The 22857-nt window shown below is 31.1% G+C and overlaps 3 protein-coding genes and 1 long non-coding RNA gene across 20 annotated transcripts; 2 read left to right on the plus strand and 2 right to left on the minus strand.

The window, feature by feature from the left end:
* Positions 1-210: 210 nt before the first annotated feature.
* LOC105110341 (Pentatricopeptide repeat (PPR) superfamily protein) lies at positions 211-4153 on the plus strand. 16 transcript variants are annotated; one of them, XM_011005341.1, is made up of 4 exons: positions 211-2111; positions 2278-2448; positions 2538-3419; positions 3529-4153. In XM_011005341.1, the coding sequence occupies exon 1, from the start codon at positions 301-303 to the stop codon at positions 2107-2109; it is 1809 nt and encodes a 602-aa protein (XP_011003643.1). In that variant the 5' UTR covers positions 211-300; the 3' UTR covers positions 2110-2111; positions 2278-2448; positions 2538-3419; positions 3529-4153. The 16 variants fall into 16 exon arrangements, with proteins under 16 accessions (XP_011003643.1, XP_011003644.1, XP_011003648.1 ...); XM_011005342.1 differs by having other exon boundaries at positions 3634-4153; XM_011005346.1 differs by having other exon boundaries at positions 3755-4153.
* Positions 4154-5197: 1044 nt separating this feature from the next.
* On the minus strand, positions 5198-9371 carry LOC105110343 (protein NRT1/ PTR FAMILY 8.1-like). 2 transcript variants are annotated; one of them, XM_011005359.1, is made up of 5 exons: positions 9279-9371; positions 8199-8316; positions 7860-8077; positions 6800-7350; positions 5198-6236 (listed from the first exon to the last, which is right to left on the minus strand). In XM_011005359.1, exons 2-5 carry the CDS (start codon positions 8299-8301, stop codon positions 5399-5401), a joined length of 1710 nt encoding a protein of 569 aa, XP_011003661.1. In that variant the 5' UTR covers positions 8302-8316; positions 9279-9371; the 3' UTR covers positions 5198-5398. The 2 variants fall into 2 exon arrangements, with proteins under 2 accessions (XP_011003661.1, XP_011003660.1); XM_011005358.1 differs by lacking the exon at positions 9279-9371 and adding an exon at positions 8912-9165.
* Positions 8239-9495, plus strand: LOC105110342 (uncharacterized). Its single transcript, XR_839452.1, has 2 exons — positions 8239-8325; positions 9287-9495. It is a non-coding gene; the product is annotated as an uncharacterized LOC105110342 (long non-coding RNA).
* Positions 9496-19268: 9773 nt separating this feature from the next.
* On the minus strand, positions 19269-21285 carry LOC105110350 (protein NRT1/ PTR FAMILY 8.1-like). Its single transcript, XM_011005364.1, has 4 exons — positions 21183-21285; positions 20857-21074; positions 20183-20736; positions 19269-20100 (listed from the first exon to the last, which is right to left on the minus strand). Exons 1-4 carry the CDS (start codon positions 21283-21285, stop codon positions 19269-19271), a joined length of 1707 nt encoding a protein of 568 aa, XP_011003666.1.
* Between the last annotated feature and the right edge of the window lie 1572 nt (positions 21286-22857).

Raw genomic sequence — 22857 nt, forward strand, 5'->3', positions numbered from 1 at the left:
TTTAAAATTTTTTGAAATTTTTTATTTTTTCCTTAATCATGGTTCATCTTGGAGGTTTATTTATTTTAAAGCCTGTTTTTTTTTGTGTTTTAAAAAAATATTTAAAAATTTTTGAATTTTTTTTATTTTTTCTTTATTTTAAATTATTTTTTAGTATTTTTAAATTATTTTAATGTATTAATATAAAAAATAAATTTAAATAACCACGTGACTCGTATAGTTGAACTCATCAAAACCCAGAAATGTAAATGCACAGAAGATGTTGTTTTAACAGTATTGAAAGCTTATGCAAAAAGCAAGATGCCAAACGAAGCCTTGGATTGCTTCCAAAAAATGGAAGAGATTTTTGGGTGCAAGCCTGGAATAAGATCTTACAATGCTTTGTTAAATGCTTTTATTGAAGCAAACATGTTAGACAAAGCAGAGTCTTTTCTTGCTTATTTTGAAACAGCGGGCATCTTGCCTAATTTGCAAACATATAATATTTTGATCAAGATTTCTGTTAAGAAGAGACAATTTGTCGAGGCAAAAGGGTTGTTGGATTGGATGTGGAGTAAGGAATTAAAGCCTGATGTGTATAGCTATGGTACTGTGATTAATGGGATGGTGAAAAGTGGGGATTTGGTAAGTGCACTTGAGGTGTTTGATGAAATGTTTGAAAGAGGTTTAGTTCCTGATGTGATGTGTTATAATATAATGATTGATGGGTTTTTTAAGAGAGGGGATTATGTCCAGGGGAAAGAGATTTGGGAAAGGTTAGTTAAAGGGTCTTCTGTTTATCCAAATGTGGTTACTTATAATGTTATGATTAATGGGCTGTGTAAAATGGGGAGGTTTGATGAGAGTTTAGAAATGTGGGAGAGAATGAAGAAGAATGAGTGTGAAATGGATTTATTTACGTATAGCAGTTTGATATGTGGGTTATGCGATGTGGGAAATGTTGATGGAGCTGTGGAGGTTTTTAAAGAAATGGTCAAGAGAAGTGTGGTGGTTGATGTTGTTACTTATAATGCATTGCTTAATGGGTTTTGCCGTGCAGGGAAGATTAAGGAGAGTTTTGAATTGTGGGTTATGATGGGGAAGGAGAATTGTCGTAATGTTGTTAGTTATAACATATTTATCAGAGGATTGTTTGAAAATAGCAAGGTTGAAGAAGCTATTTCTGTTTGGGAACTCTTGCGTAGGAGGGGGAGTGGAGCTGATTCTGCAACTTATGGAGTTTTGATTCACGGGTTGTGTAAGAATGGGCATTTGAATAAGGCTTTGAAAATATTGAAAGAGGCAAAAGATGGAGGAGATAAGCTGGACGCTTTTGCATATTCTTCGATAGTCGATGGCTTAAGCAAACAAGGGAGAGTAGATGAAGCATTGGGTATAGTGCTTCAGATGGATAAGTATGGCTGTGAGTTGAGTCCTCATGTCTGCAATCCATTGATTAATGGTTTTGTCCGAGCTTCCAAACTTGAGGAGGCAATTTGTTTTTTAAGAGAAATGGAATCCAAAGGTTGTTCTCCTACTGTTGTCTCCTATAACACTCTTATAAATGGTCTGTGCAAGGCAGAGAGATTTAGCGATGCATATTCTTTTGTAAAGGAAATGCTAGAAAAAGATTGGAAGCCAGACATGATCACTTATAGCTTATTGATGGATGGCCTCTGTCAAGGCAAAAAGATTGATATGGCCCTCAACCTGTGGCGTCAAGTTCTTGTTAAGGGTTTGGAGCCTGATGTAACCATGCACAACATTTTGATGCACGGACTTTGCTCCGCAGGAAAAATTGAAGATGCGTTGCTGCTCTATTCAAATATGAAGCAGTCAAACTGTCTTCCCAATCTTGTGACGCATAACACACTCATGGATGGGCTTTATAAAGCCAGAGAGTGCGAGATGGCATCAGTGATTTGGGCTTGCATGTTCAAGAATGGGTTTCAACCGGATATAATCTCCTACAATATTACACTCAAAGGGCTTTGTTCTTGTGGTAGAATATCAGATGGCATAGCGCTCTTCGATGATGCCTTGAAACACGGAATACTCCCAACCTCCATTACATGGTATATACTTGTCAGAGCCGTTTTAAAGTTGGGACCTCTTGATTCATTGTCCTGAAAGTAAGAATTCTTTTCTGTATTGTTATTTACGTAGGAGTAGTTCTTATGCGCATAGATTTGATCAATACGACAGGAAAAGAAGTTTTCTTATCATACACTTTTCTACTTCTACTAGAGATTTAACAATTTGCCGTTTTGAACTGAAAATATTTTCCTGCACTTTCAGCTACCAGTCTCGTGGCTAGTTTCGAGTGATGCTAAGATTCGTACATTTCCCTGATTCAGGAGGTAAAAGTTATTCTGCATCCATTTCAAAGGAATTGCTATCTGTGCTCTGGGAATTTTTATGGATAAAAGCAAGCAATTGTGTCCATACTGGTATGAGGTTTTCCAGAAGGTCACAAGCAACTACACTTTGCTTACTTTTATTGATAGTGGAACTTCCTTTCAAACATTGTTTTCTTAATATTATGGAAAAACTTGCAGATGTGGTGGTATATTTGCTTGTGACAAAACCTGGACACTACCTGCAAGGCAAACAGTGAGTATCCACAGCTCATATCACCAATTTAGCCCTTCAACAACCAGATTTTGCTTCATCATTTTATTTCAGGGCCCATAAATCTTCTCTTCCATTATTTGGTACACCATTTCGGAATTTTCCACTAGAAAACCCTTATGGAGGAGTAATGATCGCCTTCAAGCTTCTTGACAATACAGTCCAAAGTATGTGATCTTTTTCCTCGACCTTTGAATTCTTGGGCTTTTTTTCTCTGGTTTGCCCAGCTGTACAGTGGCAAACCATCCCGCATCCTATTGTATACATGTGAACAGTTCAAGCAATCTCACGAAAGTGCTTAGCCAGAAAAAAATCTTTACAACAGAAATGATGATAAACATTTCTCAGAAAATAGGCATAACAACGTGAGAACTATGGTTTGATAACAGTTATAGGATAGTTGGCAAAGCATCAGGCATGGTAACCCAGTTACCTTGATCTTGGTGATGCAGTAATATCAGCAAGATCAGATGCAGATGATGCAAAAGAAAGTAGCTTGATGTATCAAATCCAAGTTGTAAGTTTTCACTTGGGGTTATTGTATCATGCTATATTCATTCAAAATGGGATGTCTAAGATTTTATACAATAAATAAATTCATTATACTGAGGGAAAAGGAGAGCTTCACTTTTCTTTGTCTGTCTGTTCTTTTTCCACTCTTTCTATGTCTAATGTTAATCTCTGCTCATAGCTCAAGTGATTGATCAATCCTGCTAAAATTGCTCCAAGAAATACAACTTTTCTCCAATCAGGTGAAGAAGAGATGAAGGAATTGGCAATCGCAATGCCTAGACGCCCATTAAAGCTAGGTAAATGATTTTCCTTGTTCTTAACCCTGCTTTCGCTTTAATCAGATCTTTAATCTTCTGAGCTTCCTTCCTTGGCTTTTGCTTTATCAACTGGTGCTTTCTGGCCCAGGTTCTTGAAGAACATCCTCTCATACCTGTCCTCCTCCATTTGACCTTCAATATCTGCTACCTTATTATCATTTTTCTCAATTTCCACTTGTTTTCAATTCTGCAGATTCCTCAAAATCTTGCATCTATCTCTCTATGCTTGCCAATATCTGCTAAGCAAAAATAATGAATAAGAAGCAGGTTATCAACAGAACTGCTGAGCAAAACCATTTTGTTATTTCCTATAGCCTATCATGATTTTCATCAGCATTGGCTTCTTCAGCAAATTTAGTCAGATAAGCTGATCTCTCGTCCAGGTAGTCATTGAGACGGACCTTTTGGGCTTGAAGCATGGAAATCCTGGCAAGCAGCTCTTGTTTAGCGTCCCCTTCAGGTGGGGAAGACTCAGAGTTGGAATCATTGGAATTGCAAATGCACAGGATGGAGTTCTTTGTAATGGATGGCTTTCTAGTGTCCAGGCAGAGGTAGAGAGAGGAGGGGAGGGGAGGGACGTTATATGGCACCTGTTCATTTTGGGCCTTTCGTTGGGTGCACATTATCCTATATCTTTTAGTGTAATACAACTCTTACTAACCCTAGCTACAATTTCAAGTTAATTTCTAATATAAAAGATGTGATTTGGGTTATTATAATTTTTCTTAATCAAGAAATCAAAAAGATAATATTTACACAATAAAATAAATTTAAAATTTTTAAAAGAATTTTTAATACTAATTAATTATTAAAATCTTTTCATTGATCTTTCTAATAAAAGTGAAGGATACATGTTAATACAAATATTTTCTCTATTTGTTTTCTAATTTAGAAGCTAATTTTTCTTGCTAAAAATAAATAATTTTTGTTTTTATAAATGTATCACGAAAATACAATTTATTTATTTAATATATAATGGAAAGAGAATTATAGATAAATTATGATAATAAATTAAAAAAATATTAACAAATTAGTTACTATTAGAAAAAAAAAAGGAGGTAAAACTAAGGTTTAAAACATGAATAAAAAAGTTATTAATTCAAATTTGAATATAAAATTTCTTAAAAGTAAAACTAAGTCTTTTAAACCGATGACAAATGAACTTTCCAATCTGACCATGCTTTATGCATTTGTTTGGTTCCTCTTTTAATTTAAAATAAATTAATGATATTTCAATATTTGATTTTGTTGTAAAAAATGAGCCAAAACAACATTTTTTATCGTGGGTGTCACCTAATGTATGATTATACAAAATAATATTTACATATTCAATTTTTTTATATTAATTCTTGATGATTAATATATACAAGTACAAGTTTTATGTAGTGTAATACTGCTTGTTTTTTAAAAAAATTTCTATATAAAAATATTTTAAAATATTTTTTTATATTTTAAAATTTATTTTTATTATTAATACATCAAAATAATTCTAAAATATAAAAAAATAAAATAATTTAAACAAAAAATAAATTCAAGAATTTTTAAAAATATATTTTAACAAAAAAAACACTTAAGAGTCCGGAAAGAAACTCTTTCTTCATTTTGATCTTTTGACATGAAAAATTTACATCAAATAATTTTTCAAAATTCAAAAAATAAAAGGTAACGTGAGAACATGTAATGCACCAAAACACTACTTTCCTAAGAACAAATGAAGCTTATTGGTTGTTGCAAAACTCTATTTTTTTTTTAAAAAAAAAAAAACCTTATTGGCCTGGCCACAAACAACAATATTCTTAGTTACAACCATAAAATATAACAAAACAAACATATCAGCTGTGCTACATTGGCAATCCTCAACGTGTCCACCATTATTTATCGAACACCTTTTGGAGGCAAAAAGAACTTGAAAGAGAGCTGAAATTTGAAATGGGATTTCTGCATTGTCCACTAACCATTCAGTCTCGTTGAGGATGCCCTGCAGCTTTCTTGTAGGTAAACCATTTTGAAATCCAGAGATACAAAATGAAGTTCAGGAAGCTGAGAATTGCCAAGAGCCAGTAGAAGTAATCAAGATGTCCCCTGTTCATATTATCAGGAATCCAACCGAGCTTCCCACCTCTCGTTGTGATTTTAGTAACAATGGTAACAAGCAGAGTGCTCAAGTAATTTCCTAATGCGACAGTAGTAAGCGAAAGAGCTGAGCACAAACTTCTCATAGCATCAGGTGCCTGGTCGTAGAAAAACTCCAACTGTCCAATGAAGGTAAAAACTTCTGCACATCCAATGAGGAAGTACTGCGGTACTTGCCAGAAAATGGACATTGGGATGTACTTAAGATCATAGTAATTGTTCTTTTGGACGAAGTTGAGCCGAACAACCTCCAATATTCCAGCAGTGATCATGGACACAATTGATATGACGAGGCCAATGCCCATGCGTTGGAGCTGAGTAAAGCCTCGTTCATGACCCGTAAATTTCCTTGCATATGGGACAATGATTCGATCGTATACAGGAGCCCAGAAGATGACACTAAGGGTATCAAAGAGGGAAAGCGATGCTGATGGAATCTGGAAATGTGGACCCAGGTGTTGGTCCATGGTATTTCCTTGCAAAACGAACATGGTACTCATTTGACTGTACACGGTTGAGAAGACTATTCCAGATGCCCATACTGGGAGCAACCTGATTATGGACTTAAGCTCTTCAACTTGAGTGACTGTGCAGAGTCTCCATGGACTTGTTAAGCCCTTTATATTGTCATCTTGAGTTTTCACAGCAGCCTTATCGAAGAACCTGAAATTTATCAAGTGTTGATTGGATCAAGGCTAGAAAATTATAATTCAACAAATTTGTTTACAAATCTTCAGAGCAAGGTTTGCATTTGAGAAATGGAAGTGTGATAGATAGAAGAGATGCTCTGTTTGCATGTAAGCCAAATAGCTTAGGTCTAACATGAATCTGGGTGAACATTCTCATTAGTTACTTTTTGTGCAAAATACTTCCCTCTCCATTCAAGGTGAAAAGTATGAAACGACCTTACTTGATTTCTCGGTCATTTTCAGAAACACACTTAAGTACCCAGAAGAACCATTGCTTGGATATATGAATTGCAACATGAGATTCATTGACATGATTATTCGCAAAATAAATTTGCATGACCCTGTTGATCAAGGAATCTTCGGAGCTACTAGATGATTGAAAATATATAGGAGAGGAAATAAAATCAACATGTAGAATTTTGTGGATTTGAAAAAATAAAGTATCAGAAAACAACCGGGATAAGTAACAAAACTTGACCTAATGGATTCGAGAAACTTGCATCGTGAATCTCAAACTTGATGGCTTGGGGCACTTACTTGAATTTGTTGGTATGTTCAAGCTTGCGGCTTCCTTGGATTTGACTTTCCTCCTCTACAGTCTCGTAAAGAAGAGATTTATCAGCAGGAACTTGAACATTACTCTTTCTGAAGGATGCAACTATAACCTGAACAATCCTTGTAATGGGACTCCCACCAGGTTTTTGAATTCGGTATAGCTTACTTCCCAAGAAGAAAAACACAACTGCTACAGCCATCACAACTGCTGGGACTCCAAACCCCCATCCCCAGCCAACATTCATTTGTATCCAGACCAAAACAGAAGACGCAACAAGAGCACCGATGTTGATTGAAAGGTAAAACCAATTAAAAAAGGAGCTTTTCTTTTCCCTCTCGGTCTCATCAGTTTCATCAAATTGATCTGCGCCGAAGGATGAAACACATGGCTTGATTCCTCCAGTTCCAAGAGCGATCATGTAAAGTGCTACAAAGCATGCTGCAGTTTGTCCTGTGGTCGGGTAGCAAGAATCCTTATTACATGATGGCTTCAGACCAGTGACCGAAGCAGACAATGTGAGGAGTGTCATTCCCTGCCAGAAAATAAGATATCATCATTTCCTCAAATACATATATCGCAAGAATGTTCAATTTACTTTTACAAACAAAAAGAAAATCCCATGAAAAATAAAACCAAGCTTGAGACGTTTACCTTTCAAAATTCTCAAAAGAGACAAAAGCAGCATGTGTATAAGAAAAACGAAGAGAGTTTTTCAACCTGGGATTTTTGCATTAAATGCACTATCAAGTACCACTTCTTTTACATGGTCTTCCTTCTCGACACAATCATAATTGGTAAAAGTGGTGTTAGAAAATCGATTTTGTGGAACCAATTTCTGATAAAAATATGTATCTGATCGACTATAAAATGTCTTGAAAAGGTGAAATCCAGGACGAACATTTTGCTGAGAGGAAATTCTAGAATGGTAAGAAATAAACAGGCAAGCATTAACTGAAACCAAACTACTCTCGGTGCAAACTGATAACCAGAGACACTGATCAAGTGTACTGGCAATTTGGTTCACTTTTAAAGCAAACTTACAACGATATATATGATAACAAAACTCGCAATTGTCCAATATCTTCCCAAATATGAATCTGCTAGAAAGGCTCCAATCAGTGGTGTGACATAGCAAGTTCCAGACCAATTGGTGACATTGTTTGCTGCAGCAACATTTCCCTGGTTGAGACGGTCCCCAAGATAGTTCACAAGATTCGTACTCATCCCGTAGTATGCCAACCTCTCACAGCATTCATTCCCTGCAAGGAAATTATTAAAATTTTGATGATAAACAATTTTAGTGCATGGATATTACAAGGGAATCGTAAGTCAGATATCATACAATGAGCTTGACCGAGAAAAGAAGACAAAATATCATACCAAGAATGAAGCGGCAAGACTTCCAGTTTCCAGTTTTCTTCTTATCAGCTGGATTTCCTTTGATATCCACCGTCCCATTGTTTGTGTAATCAGCTTCTGCCATAGTTTCTTTCCTGACCTGCAACACGCTTTCTCTGTTGAGACTTCATATTTGATTTTTATAGTTTATCTACAATACAAGCAGAGCATCCCTAAAATCAACGTTAGACTCAGAGCAATAAGACAAAATTCTACTCTTTACAAGACAATACCGAATTGTAGTTGTTTCTAACACTGAAATAGGGAATCCTAGAACGACCATTTTAATAAAATGCACTCATACATTCATAAATCGAACCTCATATAATTTTCCCCTTTCACCTCCTACTTAAATCTATGCAGAATTATATAAATTCATGCATCACACATAACAAGTCATATTTTTCTTTTCCTTCTTGCCATGCAAGCTAATCCAGAGCAATTTGAGAATCTGATTCACCTGAATTCAAGTTGGAGAAAAAAATTGTACTTGTAGATTCAACACACAACGCGGCAATCATGCTTATTTAAAAGGGAAAAAAGAAACAGAGGAAACAACTAAACCCAATTAACTTCTTTTTTTGTTGTGCCAACAGATCAAAAAAGAATAAAAAGGGTCATTTTTATCTGGTAGGAAGCACTAGAATACAACAAAGAGATAACCACAAATCGCCAGAGACTCCAAGCACAATTACCTTCATATAAAATAAAAATCAAGGGAGATTCACACATACAGAAAGCTGCTATAAGCCAAGCCATAAGCAGTAGAGACTATTTATTTCAGTGTAAAGGTCAAAACCCATAGGGGAAAAAAAAAAAAGATTACTCTTGAAAACCAAATTCACAACATCAACACAAATACAATGACAATACTTGGAGATATCACACACAAAAGAAATAAATCATAATATTCTTGAGAGGAAAAAAAAGAGAGAGAAATAAAAAAACTCTCAATAAAACAGGAAAAGTACAGTCATCACCAATATGATCCTATCAGGACTATGTTAAAACAGAAAGAAAAAAAAAAACATCATGCATTGAATGCATGCAGAAACAATTCACCGAGACAGAGATTTCTCAAGAGGAATCCTTCTCTTCTCTTTTGGTTCTGGTTGTTGGAGGCAAGGTGATGGGGTGGTAATGCTAATGGTATTGGTATATAAACACGCTCAAAAAACAGTAATAAGAAAGCAAGACGAAAAAGCAAATAAAAAGTGATTCGAGCCAATATAGAAAACCAAGTCAGAATCTAACTCAAGCACATCTGTGCAGTAAAGAGGGAGGAATTTGGTGAATCTCTGTTACCATCTGTCAGATAATGGGAGACTGAATCTTATTTTTGTTGGATAAATTACATCTTACTCCCCTAATTCTTAAGAAATTATTAAGTTAGTACTCCTAGTTCTGAAAACCACACACTGAACCCTTTTGTTTCTTGCAATGTTTAGATGTTACTTTTGGTATTTAGGTAATAGTATTAACTAATAAGGCAAAGTATCCATTAGCAAGTTGCTGGTCACAATTGATTAAAAAATTAGTAGATAATTTCTACAATCACAAGGATTAAATTAATTATTTTTCATTGTATTTTCTTCGCATACCCTTAATTATAATAATTATGTTATGAATGTAATGTTACAAGCTAGTGTTATATATTAATGTCATTAATTTTCAAATGCTTATGTTTGTTGTGTCTATTAAATCACCAGAATATTAACACTTTAATAATATATTTATATATAAAAAGGCTAGAATGTCTACACTTTGAGTATTAGTTCAATAGCAATATTTACCAAAGATATGAAAGTTTTCATAAAATAACAATTCCAATAGCCTTGATGAACTTTGATATTTTGTCATGCTAAAACATTAACCTCCACTTCATCTTAACGGATAAGATTCGGAAGAGAGGCGTGGGAGATAGATAAACACATAGGGAAAACATGGTTCGGCTTTTTTTTTTTTAATATCACGATATTTATTTGATATCATAATATTATAAAAATTAAATCAAAATAAATAATAAAAATCAACTAAAACACAACCAAATTCTGAAAAAAAAAGATTGAAAAAAAAATGCTAAAAGAAAAATAAAATTGAAAAAAAATCTCAAGCTCCAATCATATATCACAATATTTATTTAAGATTATAATAACTTTATAAAAAACAATTCAAAAAAATCATAAAGACAAATTAAAAACAAACCAAATATTAAAGGGTAAATTCTTTTAAAAACAATTCAAGAAAAAAAAGGTAAAATTAAAAAAAAAAAGAATAAAAGCCTAAAAATTATCAATCTAAACATGCAAACCTAGGGTAGGCCCGCAACCATAAGCCTTGCTTTTTTTTTTTTGAAGGGTCGAACGACACTTTACTTACTATTTCTTAGAATTTAGCTATCAAAATGATGACTGAAAATTCAATGGTGGATATTATGGGTTGAAAATCTATTTTTTTCAATATATTTTTACCCAAAATACATAATAAACACCATGCAAACCTTCATAAAGCATCTAATAACCTCAGCACACCCTAAAATCACTTAAAAAAGCAAAGACTAACCTAGTAAAAAAAATCAAAATAGAATCCAATTTTTTTTTTAAGCATGTTTATTAGCAAAACACATAATTATCAAACTCTTCTCGTCAAATGGATTTTATTGACATGAAATATGATGAATTTCATCATTAAAAAATGACCAAACCAATCATTTCCTCTTTCCTTTTCATTTTCAAGCGAGTCTCTCTCTCTTCTTTCTAATTTAGGGCCTAAAAGATTAGAAAACAAAACTTTTAGACCAAATTGAAGGCTATATAATTCTTATCATTTTCTATTTTATTCCTTTATTTTTTAATATGGTATTTATACATAATTTCGAGTCTAAATTCATCTAATTCCTAGGCTAGATAACATGTTAGATGTGTTATATAAATAATGTATCTTTTTAAAAAGTGATTATCAAATTAGGATGAAAGAAATAGATAATAAAAAATTATTTTTAAAACTAAATATGAGTTATATGAGTGATTGGTTATTTCATTTGGTCTCACTGATGAATTATGTATCCCGTTCATTTATAGGTAGTTTTATTATAATATAGTTTAATGATATATTGTTGTACAATAAAAAATTATATAAGCATATTAACTTTTTATATTATGTGATTGATATTTTAAGAAATGAGAAATTATATGTCAACTTAAAGAAGTGTAACGTTTGCATGGATAAAAAAGTTTTTCTTGGCAATGTTGTTAGCGCAAAAGGTAGTGAAGAAAATCCATGAGAATTGTTGCTACCTAAATTTTAATTCTATTTTTGAAAAAGTTGTGAAAGAAACCAAAAATAGCAAAAAAACAACAAATCATCTAACTCTGAATCACTATATATATGTTTTTGCATCTTTCAAGAAGATCCTCATTGAAATCTGTCAAAATTTTTATGAGTCAGAGTTAACAAAATCCTTGATCTATAATATCAAGGAGTCTAAATTCAAACCTTTCAATTGGAAAATATCGGTTAAATCTTGCAATCAGGAAAGAAAGAGAAAAGAACTTTACTAATAAGAAATTCTCAAGAAAATAAGAAGATCAATCCTATCATCAGGAACAATCTTCAGGCTAACCCTACAAGTAGAAAAACGTTATTAAGAAGAATTTTTAGGCCAACCCTATAATCAAGAAGCACCAAGTTCAAACCCTATGACTAAGAAATATCAGTTAAACCTTACAATCAAGGAAAAAGAAAAGAAAAGAAAAACCCTACTTTTAGAAAATTTTCAAGAAAAAAAAATCAACCATATGATGAGGTAGAATCTTCAGGATAACCCTGCAATTAGAAAACACCAAAAAATTCAACCCTACAATTAAGAAGAAAAGTTAGAATAACCATAATATTAGAAAATCCTCAAGAAAAGAAGAAGATCAATCCTATCATCAGGAATAATCTTCAGGCTAACCCTACAAGTAGAAAAAACCAAGAAATTCAAACCCTGCAATCAAGAATAAAAGTGAACAACTCTAATATTAGAAAATTCTCAAGAAAAGAAGAAGATCTACCTTGTCTAGGAACAATCTTCAAGTCAATCCTGTAATTAGAAAACACCAAGAAATTCAACCCTGCAATCAGGAATAAAAGTTAGAAGAACTCTAATATTAGAAAATTCTCAAGAAAAGAAGAAGATCAACTTTGTCATTAGGAACAATCTTCAATTCAATCCTGTAATTAGAAAATACCAAGAAATTCAACTCTGCAATCAGGAATAAAAGTTAGAAGAATCTTAATATTAGAAAATTCTCAAGAAAGAAGAATATTAACCCTATCATCAGGAACAATTTTTAGGTCAATTCTGAAATAAAAAAGCACCAGATTCTCAAACCTCACAATTAAGAAATTTCAAGTCAACTTTGCAATCAAAACATACAAAAAAATTCGACCTTACAATAAATATAAAAAAAAGTAAGAAGAATTCTAATATTATAAAATTCTCAAGAAAAGAAGATCAAAAGAATCTTCAAGAAGCATCGATTTTTCAAAACCCTAAGATCATTAAAGTAACATTTTGGTTCTAATTAAAGAGATCGCAAGATGAGATCTCAGGTTAACTGAGTTGAAGATAAAGATTAATGTTCTAGTTAAAGGGAGTATTTACATTGAAATTTCAAGTTAATCCAATTAAAGGTAGCATTATAGTTCTATTTAAAAAGGATTATCAGATGAAATCTCAGGTTAACAAAACTAAAGAACAAAAATAATTCTAGAGGAATAAGAATTGAGTGGTAAAAATAAAGTTGAAAGAAAAGAAGAACAAAAATGAGATGATATAAATTAGAAAAAAAAACAAAAATAAAAAGAGACTATATGAATTAAAGGGTAAAACAAACATAAAAAGAGACTATATGAATTAAAGGGTATTAAAAAAACATATATCATTTAAGTAGGCCTAAAATAGAGAAAAAGTAAGATCGCCTCTCTATTAATTAAAGTTACTACTAACAATCTTGTTATTTAAAACAACCATTATTATGATTATTGTCACAACCATTATCATCATATTATAACAAATATTATTATCATAACCATGAGTAATACCATCATTATAGATTTCATCATTATAACCTTTACTAGAAACATTATAATTTTTTTCATCTTATTATCATTATTAAAAAACCATCTTTTTTAATACATTCAAACAATGAAACATAATTTATATATAAAAAAAAACTATTTTCAGTATAAAAATATTTTTTCTAAAAAAGTACTTTATGCAAAACAAACCATTGAGAATCTATTTTATTTGTTATAAAGATGAGAGATTCTTTAGCCTAATCTTTCTCAACAACCCCCAAAACTCAACAATTTTGTTATATTTGGGTATTAGGATCCCACCTTTCCTGGAAATACTTAAGCTTTCATAAATATATGTGTGCATGTATACTATAAAGGCATGTTCTTGACACGATACTACTACTATATTCATCTTTCTCTCTAATGACAGCTAAATATATGATTGGAAGTTCTTCCTTGTCTAGCACCTCCTTTTTTAATGAGAGCTAAACTTGAAATTCATGACAAATATATGTGTGCATGTGTACTATAAAGGCATGTTCTTGACACAATACTATTACTACATTCGTCTTTCTCTCTAATGACGGCTAAATATATGATTCGAAGTTCTTCCTTGTCTAGCACCTCCTTGTTTAATGAGAGCTAAACTTGAAATTCATGAGCTAAATATTTTTTTGTGCTTGGATTCTTTTACAACTACTATTATTACCCAACAAATATGGAAAACATTAGGGTTGCTGTCTCCACTATCTTCTTATCTTCTTAATTATCATTACAGCTATCGATTATTTTATCATTAATGTTATCTTGATTATTATAATAACTGGCATCATGCTACCATCATAATTACAAATTGAAATATATTACCAGTATTATTATAATAATCACTATCACCTTTATTATTTTTATTAAAAACATCATATTTTATTTTATTAACATCATTTGGAAACCACCATCAAGAATTACTTTATTTGACATGAAAATATGGTTTTAATACAATCATAAGATGAAAAGCAACTCATTTAAAAAAAAAAAGTGTTTTCAATACAATTTTTTTAATATTTTATGCAAAACAACAGCTAAGAATTTATTTTCCATTCACGTTAAGAAAAAAAAAGTCTATTTTTTGTTCATATATACATATAATTAAGAATAATTAATTTTAAATCTCTCAATATCATTCGTGTAATTATCTAATTGTTTTCTGAACGTGGTGGAAGAGTCTAAATTAAAAAAAAAATGGACAAAATATATATATATATTTTTTTGCATTTACCAGGCCTATAAATAGATTTTCAAAAAAGAAATTAAAAAATAATTCATGAGAAGATATGTATTGTACCTTCTCATCTATTGTTAAAAAATAAAGACAAGTTACATATATATATATATATATATATATATATATATTAGATTTCTCTTCCTTTTCATTAAATAACCTATGAAAATTTCATTTTATATATATATAATTCTCGTTACTTGTAAAACAAAAAACTCTATTTTCAATTCTTATTGGTTAGAGTTCTTGATATGGCGTTGGTTCATGTTGTTGATGTGATAATTTACTACAATTCAATATTTTGTTTTCTGCTTTTATATATACGTACAATGTAGATATTCATATTTGTCTACTGACACTCAAAATAAACATTATATATATATATATATATATATGTATAATAAATTGAAATAATATAAAAATATTAAACAATCCAAAACAATAAAGAGAAAAACAAAAATGTAAAAGGATGAAGCTAGGGTTTTATTGATATTAAATAATACAATTAAAATAATCTAAAGAAATTGATTTAATCTAAATACAAAGATACTATATCAAAATAAAGAAAACTCAAAATTAAGAAGATGTAAAAATTATTCTACTCTTAATAAATAATAAAATAAAATAATCTTATATTCCTTAATAAAAATAAATAAATTGAAAGACTAAAACAAGTCAATATTTCACTCCAAAACAAACAGGTGATTATTTTTTTAAAAATAAAATAAAATGAATCATCTATATGAAGCTCTAATAATTGTATTTGTGAATCCCACCAATATAATCTCATTCCACCCTACCCATCAAGAGAGGTGCTCCTTTGTCAATTTAACTCGTCATATGTTTTTTTTTGTAATTAAATTTAAAAATATATATAATATTTGAATTTCCAATTGTATATTTCTTTGAGTATTTTGTAAAGTTCAAAAGTTACCAACTTAATTTCGTCGAAATTGAGGTTGGACCTCCTAGGACCCAAGCAAATGATTGTCTTCGCTAACCGTACCAATTATTTATGCCATGGTTTGATTTTATTCTTGTTTTATATTTTTATGAAAAAGATGCTTGCATTTTAAGTAAATATATCACTGAATAATAGATCCCGTAGCAGGAGGAAAGTCTTCAACAAGCATATCTTCCTTATTATAAACACGTGCAAGCTTAGCTAATAAGTAACGAGCAGCTTCATTGTTAGAATATTTTTAGAATAATAATAAGTACATAAATAATATAATGCAAATATTTCTAGAATAATAATAAGTACATAAATAATATAATGCAAATATTCTGTTGGAAAAAAATATAGTGCAAATATTTTTAGAATAATAATAAGTACATAAATAAAATTAATTGAGTTTCGTATGAATATAAAAATATACGAATGTATCAGATTAATAAACACAAAGTTTAGGAAGAAAATAAAAACATTATTCTTAAAAAATATATTCTTTATCGTTAAATCTAATAACCAATCAAAGGATATGAACTTAGAAAACTAACTCGACTTTCACTTTACGATAATGAACCTAAAACCTAAAACTTTTATGAAATTAGATCAGATATTTTTTAAAAATAATTATATTTTTATTTAATATTAATCCTCACGTTTTAAACTCATAAATACTTAACGAACTACCATAAAAAAAACTATTCAGGTATTAAACATGATAAACTAATTAAATAAGATATTAAAGGTAATGGATATGTAAATCAGCACCTGAGATAAAAAAAAAATGAATCAAAAAAATTATTTTACATTTAACCCAAATCTAAATTAGACCAACATTTAATAATTCATACTTTCCAAGGCCCGCATTAATTATTTTACATATGTGTGTGCAATAAAATCTTCAAAAAGAAAAAATACATCAACTCAAAACATGCTAGTTATATGTATTTTTAATATACAATTTTTTTTTATTTAGGCAGGATAAAAAGATAATGCATATACATGATATTTTGGAGGCGATCCAGAATTCTAATATAAATTACACAAAAAATTAATGTTATTTTAACTTATTTTTCTATATAATCTTTCTTTTATTAAATAACTTATAAATTCTTTATTTATTATTATAAAAAAATATTATTTAATAGATACTGGATATTGAAATGAATATATATTTTTTTAAATCTATATAATGATAAACAATTTGTTAAATTCTCAACAAGGTGGACAACCTAGAAGTTGAAAAAGATATTAAACTATGCACACTCTTTAATAAATGGTGTCATTTGATGTTTTTCAGAGTATGGAAGAAAAGATAAAAATTTTTGCAAAATATATCCATTTATGCTAACAAATTGCAATGACAATAGTATAACTACGTAATTACTGAGAAATTTTTTTCAAAAAAATCATTTATTAATAGAATTTTATAGTTATTTAGACTTTATTTTTAATAATATTTTATCTAATATCATGCTACGTTAAATAACTATTAATATCATATACTATCACAAATGGATTTTATTTATAATAAGACTATAATTAGTTTAATGAGATAATAAAATTAGAACTCTAATATTGTTTTGCAACTTTTTAATGTATTAATAATCAAATGCTTTTTATTTAATTTAAAGGCATGAATTTATTTTATATTTTTTTTCTTTTCATCATTTTAGTATCAATAACACCCTTAAAAGTTTCAAAAATAATTTTAATCAAATATATTTAAACTGTTTTTTATATTCAACATCAATCTCAATAATAATTATAACTATGTATAAAATCATACTAGCATCAATTAAATCAATTAAAAATATTTTTTATTAAACTTATTTTTTTCAATCTCTACAAAACCTACCATGCCAAACAAAAAAATAAAAATCACATCAATTGAAGTAATGACGTGAGTGGAGTGGAGAATTTTGTAGACGCAGAAAGCTCATCATAGAAGTTGCTTGGAAAAGAAGTACGTGGAAAGAGATGGGGAAAAAGAATATGGAGTTCTTGTTTTTATAGATGTCAGCCCATACTTTAATATACAATTTCTTTTTTTATTTAGACAGGATAAAAAGATAATGCATATAATACATGAAGTTTTGGAGGCAATCCAGAATTCTAATATAAATTATATAAAAAATTAATGTTATTTTAACTTATTTTTCTATATAATCTTTCTTTTATAAAATAACTTATAAATTGATTACTTATTATTATAAAAAAATATTATTTAATGGATACTGGATATTAAAATGAATATATATTTTTTTAAATCTATATAAAGATAAAAAATTTGCTAAATTCTCAACAAGGTGGACAACCTAGGAGTTGCAAAAGGTATTAAACTATGCACGCTCTTCAATAATGGTGTTATATGAAGATAAATTTTTTTGCAAAACTTATCTATTTATGCTCATAAATTACAATGATAATAATATAACTATATAATTACATTAAAAAATATTATTTATTAATAAAATTTTATAATCATTCAAACTTATTTTTAATAATATTTTATCTGATGTCATGCTACGTTTAAATAACCATTAATATCGTATACTATTACAAATGATTATAATTAGTTAGTTTAATAAGATAATAAAATTAGAATTTTAATATTATTTTGCAACATTTTTAATGTATTAATAATCAAATACTTTTTATTTAATTTAAAGACATGAATTTACTTTATGTTTTTTTCTTTTTATTATTTTAGTATCAGTAACACCCTTAAAAGCTTTAAAAACAATTTTAATTAAATATATTTAAACTGTTTTTTATATTCAACATCAATCTCAATAATAATTTTAACTAATTATATATAAAATCATACTAGCATTAACTAAAAATATTTTTTATTAAACCTATTTTTTTCAATCTCTACAAAACCTACCATGCCAAACAAAAAAATAAAAATCACATCAATTGAAGTAATGACGTGAGTGGAGTGGAGAATTTTGTACACGCAGAAAGCTCATCATAGAAGTTGCTTAGAAAAGAAGTAGGTGGAAAGAGAAGGGGAAAAAGAAGTTCTTGTTTTTATAGATGTCAGCCCATAACATGGGATGCTTACATATTATGCATTTTGCAGTTAGTGGGATCTTGGGTTCTTACTAATCATAATTAGCAGACAGCAGCGGAAAGGAAATAAGAAAGAAAGTGTTTAATTGAATCCAATCTTCCTAATAAAACTTATTTGGTTGAAATTGAGCAGCTCAGCTCTGTTCTAATTAGACTCCCTAACAATTCGTTTTAGATGTATTAGGAATGACCTAGTCTACCTCGATCGGAAAGAATTTAAATAGTTTTAACCATCTAGGTGGTGGTCAAATGGTAAGAATTTGGGATCAAGGGGTTTGCTCCCTCTGTGGTCTCAGGTTCGAGTCCTTGGTTGCTTATATGATGGCCACTGGAGGCTTACATGGTCGTTAACTTCAGGGCCCGTGGGATTAGTCGTGGTGCGCGTAAGCTGGCCCGGACACCCACGTTAATCTAAAAAAAAAAAAAAGAATTTAAATAGTTTTTTAACATAATAGCCAAAACTTCAAAGCTAAATACCATAAATTCTTTAAAACTTCAAAGCTAAATACCATAAATTCTCAGAATTAACAAAATAAATAAAGTAAAATTGAGGAATACATTGTTGGGACAAATCAAACAAGTACAGCATAGAGACATGAAGAAACATAACTATGGGACTGTGGTCCTAACAATTTTAGTTAAGGAATAGTTCTGAGTATCTCGTAAGATCCTGCAATAACTATCAATCACTGGACACCACAGCTTTCTTGTAAGTGTACCATCTGGCGATCAAAAGATAGACCCCCAAGTTGAGCACACTCAACACCGCCAAGAGCCAAAAAAAATAATGAAGATGGCCATGATTCAAATTGTCCGGTATCCAACCAGGCTTACCATGCCTGGTGCTCATATCTCTGACAATATTAACTAGGAATGTGCTCAAGTAGTTCCCAAGAGCAGCGGTTGTGAGTGAGAGAGCTGAGCAAAGGCTCCTCATGGCATCGGGTGCCTGCTCATAAAAGAACTCCAATTGTCCGATAAATGTGAAAACTTCTGCACATCCTATAATGAAATACTGAGGGACCTGCCAAAATATGGACATTGGTACGTGCTTTAGTTCATAGTAGTTATGTTTTCTGACCTCGCGGAGTCTCACAAGCTCTAGAGTCCCAGCAACCAACATGGCAAAGATGGAGATTACGAGGCCAATTGCAATTCTTTGAAGCTGTGTGAATCCATTCTTGTGTCCAGTAAATCTTCTAGCAAATGGCACGATGGCACGGTCGTAAATCGGTACCCAGAAGATGACACTAATTGTGTCAAAGAGGGAGAGTGAAGCAGAAGGGATTTCGAAGGATTTGCCCATGCGAAGGTCCATTGTGTTTCCCTGGAGGACAAACAAGGTTCCCATTTGACTGTATACAGCAGCAAATATTATGCCAGTTGCCCATACCGGAAGCAACCGAATGATGGACTTGAACTCTTCAACCTGAGTCACGGTGCACAGTTTCCACTGATTCGCGGACCCTTTTAGACGGTCTGATGGAGTCTCCACGGCTGCCTTGTCGAGGAAACTAAATCGAGAAAGAAAATACATTAGCAGAGTCCAAATTACAATACAGCTGTTTGGTGAACTACTTGTAGTCTGTTCAATACCTCAACTGATCCGTGTGGTCAAGTTTGCGGCTTCCTATGACAGCAGATTCATGGTCTGCTGTCTCAAACAGAAGGGACTTGTCATGAGGCACTTCGACATGGAATTTCCTGAAGGATGCAACTAGCACTTGGCACATGCGTGTTAAGGGACTCCCTCCAAGTCTCTGGTTCCTGTATAACCGTGTACCTGAAAAGAAACTCACAACAGAAACTGCCATTGCCACTGCTGGGATGCCAAAGCCCCAGCCCCAGCCTACATTGGTTTGTATCCAAACAAGCACCGAAGCAGCAATAAGAGCGCCGATATTGATTGAAAAATAAAACCAGTTGAAGAAAGAACTCTTCTTTTTCTTCTCATTCTCGTCAGAGTCATCGAATTGATCCGCACCAAAGGAAGAGACACAAGGCTTGATCCCTCCGGTCCCCAGAGCTATAAGGTATAGGCCTAGAAAGAAAACTGATGTCCGCAACCCTGTTGTATGGCAAACATTCGTTCGGTCACAAGAAGGTTTTAGTCCATGGATCGATGCTGACAATGTCAACAATGTCATTCCCTGAAACAAAATTAAAAGTTTTGGATAAGTTAAAAAAAGAAGAAGAAAGATTAAAAACAAGAAAATGATTGGTTAAGCACGCCAGCATGGTCTTAAGAAATAGCTGATGAAAGAACTTACAAAGACATAGATTATAGAGAAACTGGCAATTGTCCAATATCTTCCCAAGTAGGCATCAGCAAGAAAAGCTCCAAGCAATGGCATGACATAACATGTTCCTGACCAATTTGTGACATTATTGACCGCCACAGCATTGCTCTGGTTTAGTTGAAATTTGAGGTAATTAACTAGATTTGTGTTGATTCCATAGTAGGCCAACCTTTCGCAGCATTCATTTCCTGCAGGCAAGTCAAGATGGGCATGATAGCCAATCACAAAACAAAACAAACAAATAACGCACGTAGAAATACAGGCAAGCAAGCTCTAGAAAGGTACAAAAGAGTTGCCTAAAATATAAGGGCAGGCTTTCCAAGTTCCTGTTTCCTTCTTGATAGCAGGGTTTCCACGGAAGTCTGTTGCTCCATCTTTGGTAAAGCCATCTTCTGCCATGGTTGTTAATGAACCATGGAGTGGTCAATATGTATTGTCACTTTGCCTCTATTTCATTTTTTTATGCTTGTAATGGCCAAATTATATCATACTCAAGAACAGAACTACTTTGGGCTAGGTAATGGCTATCAGATGCAAAGCTGGAGATTTGTATTTATCACTCTCGCAAGCTCATCTCATTTCAAATAATTTTGCACGGTTCTTTTACTCTGTTTTGCAAGAACAAGTATTTAGCTTCGAAACACTTGAATTTCTAACTAAGCTAGCATGTTAAGAGATCCAAGCCCAAAATGCCTTAAATTACTGAAACTTTTTAGTTTCAAGCTGACAAACATCTTTCCCATCTTTCAATTTTGGCACACAATTCGATCCAAACCATAATTACATTGGTGAAGCATTGTCATTTTCTCCTCTGGGCACTGATGAAGCTTTGTTAGACTTTAAAAGAGAGTTAAATGCCTGAAACTTGATGAATCATGTCAAGTGGGCTTTTGATGTCTAGTGTTATGTTTCTGCAGGCACACTTTCTTAGGAGAAGGAGATATTACTTTTCTAATCCGTTTTTATATATATAAACTTTTAAACAGGTAAGAAAATTACTGTGCTGATATTGTGTTCAGAGGTTCATAGCGTTGTCTTCTTTTTCTTCTTCTTCTTTTTTCTCCAAAAATTACTGGTATATGTTGAGTCTAAACATGATCATTTAATTTAAAATTATTAGGTATAACATGATTGCTACACCTAAAATATTTGAAATATTTTTAATATTTTTAATTTTTTTATATTTGAAAAACGCTACAAAGCATGAGCAATATGCTAGTATATATATAAAAACAGTTTTATAAATTAGGATGAGAAATTTATCCAACCTTAGATAAGTAAAATCCAATTAAATTTGATTAGGTTTGGGCATTGGGACTAAGTTGTGTTTTTTAATTTTTTTTTAGTTTTAAATTAATTATTTTTTATGTTTTTAGATTGTTTTAATGTGTTGTGTCAAAATAAATTTTTAAAAATAAAAATAATTAAAAAAATTATTTACTATACTCCAAAATAAACCTTTAATATCGAATAAAGATTCATATAGCACACCACAAAACCTATTTTTTAACATTTTTTTATTTTATTTGGTGGATTTGTAATATATTTTTCCACAAAATGTTATATTACAATTTATGAAGATTTTTATGAATCCACTCTTAAATTTAGAATTTGGATCCTATTTAAATATATGGATGTTGCTTTTTAAAACTTCATATTTTTTTATTTTATTTTTATAAAATTAATTGAAAAAAACCCGAATCTTCGAGTTGGATACCTACAAGGTGAAGGACTGGACCCAACCTGGTGGTATGGAAGGCATAGTTAGACTATATAAATGTTGGATCAGGAGGGAATAACAAATAGACTATTTTACAAATTGGCTGATCCATCTATCTGGTAATAAACATTGGACCGTTGATGCTTGTACACTATAAATTTTGGAGAAATCCCATCATCACATCCACGCAGGGCTGAAGATTGAAGACTATATATGTTACTATTTTTTTAATAATAAATAATAATAGTAAA

The sequence above is a fragment of the Populus euphratica genome, unplaced genomic scaffold, assembly GCF_000495115.2.
Source record: "Populus euphratica unplaced genomic scaffold, PopEup_1.0 scaffold247.1, whole genome shotgun sequence".
Lineage (NCBI taxonomy): Eukaryota > Viridiplantae > Streptophyta > Magnoliopsida > Malpighiales > Salicaceae > Populus > Populus euphratica.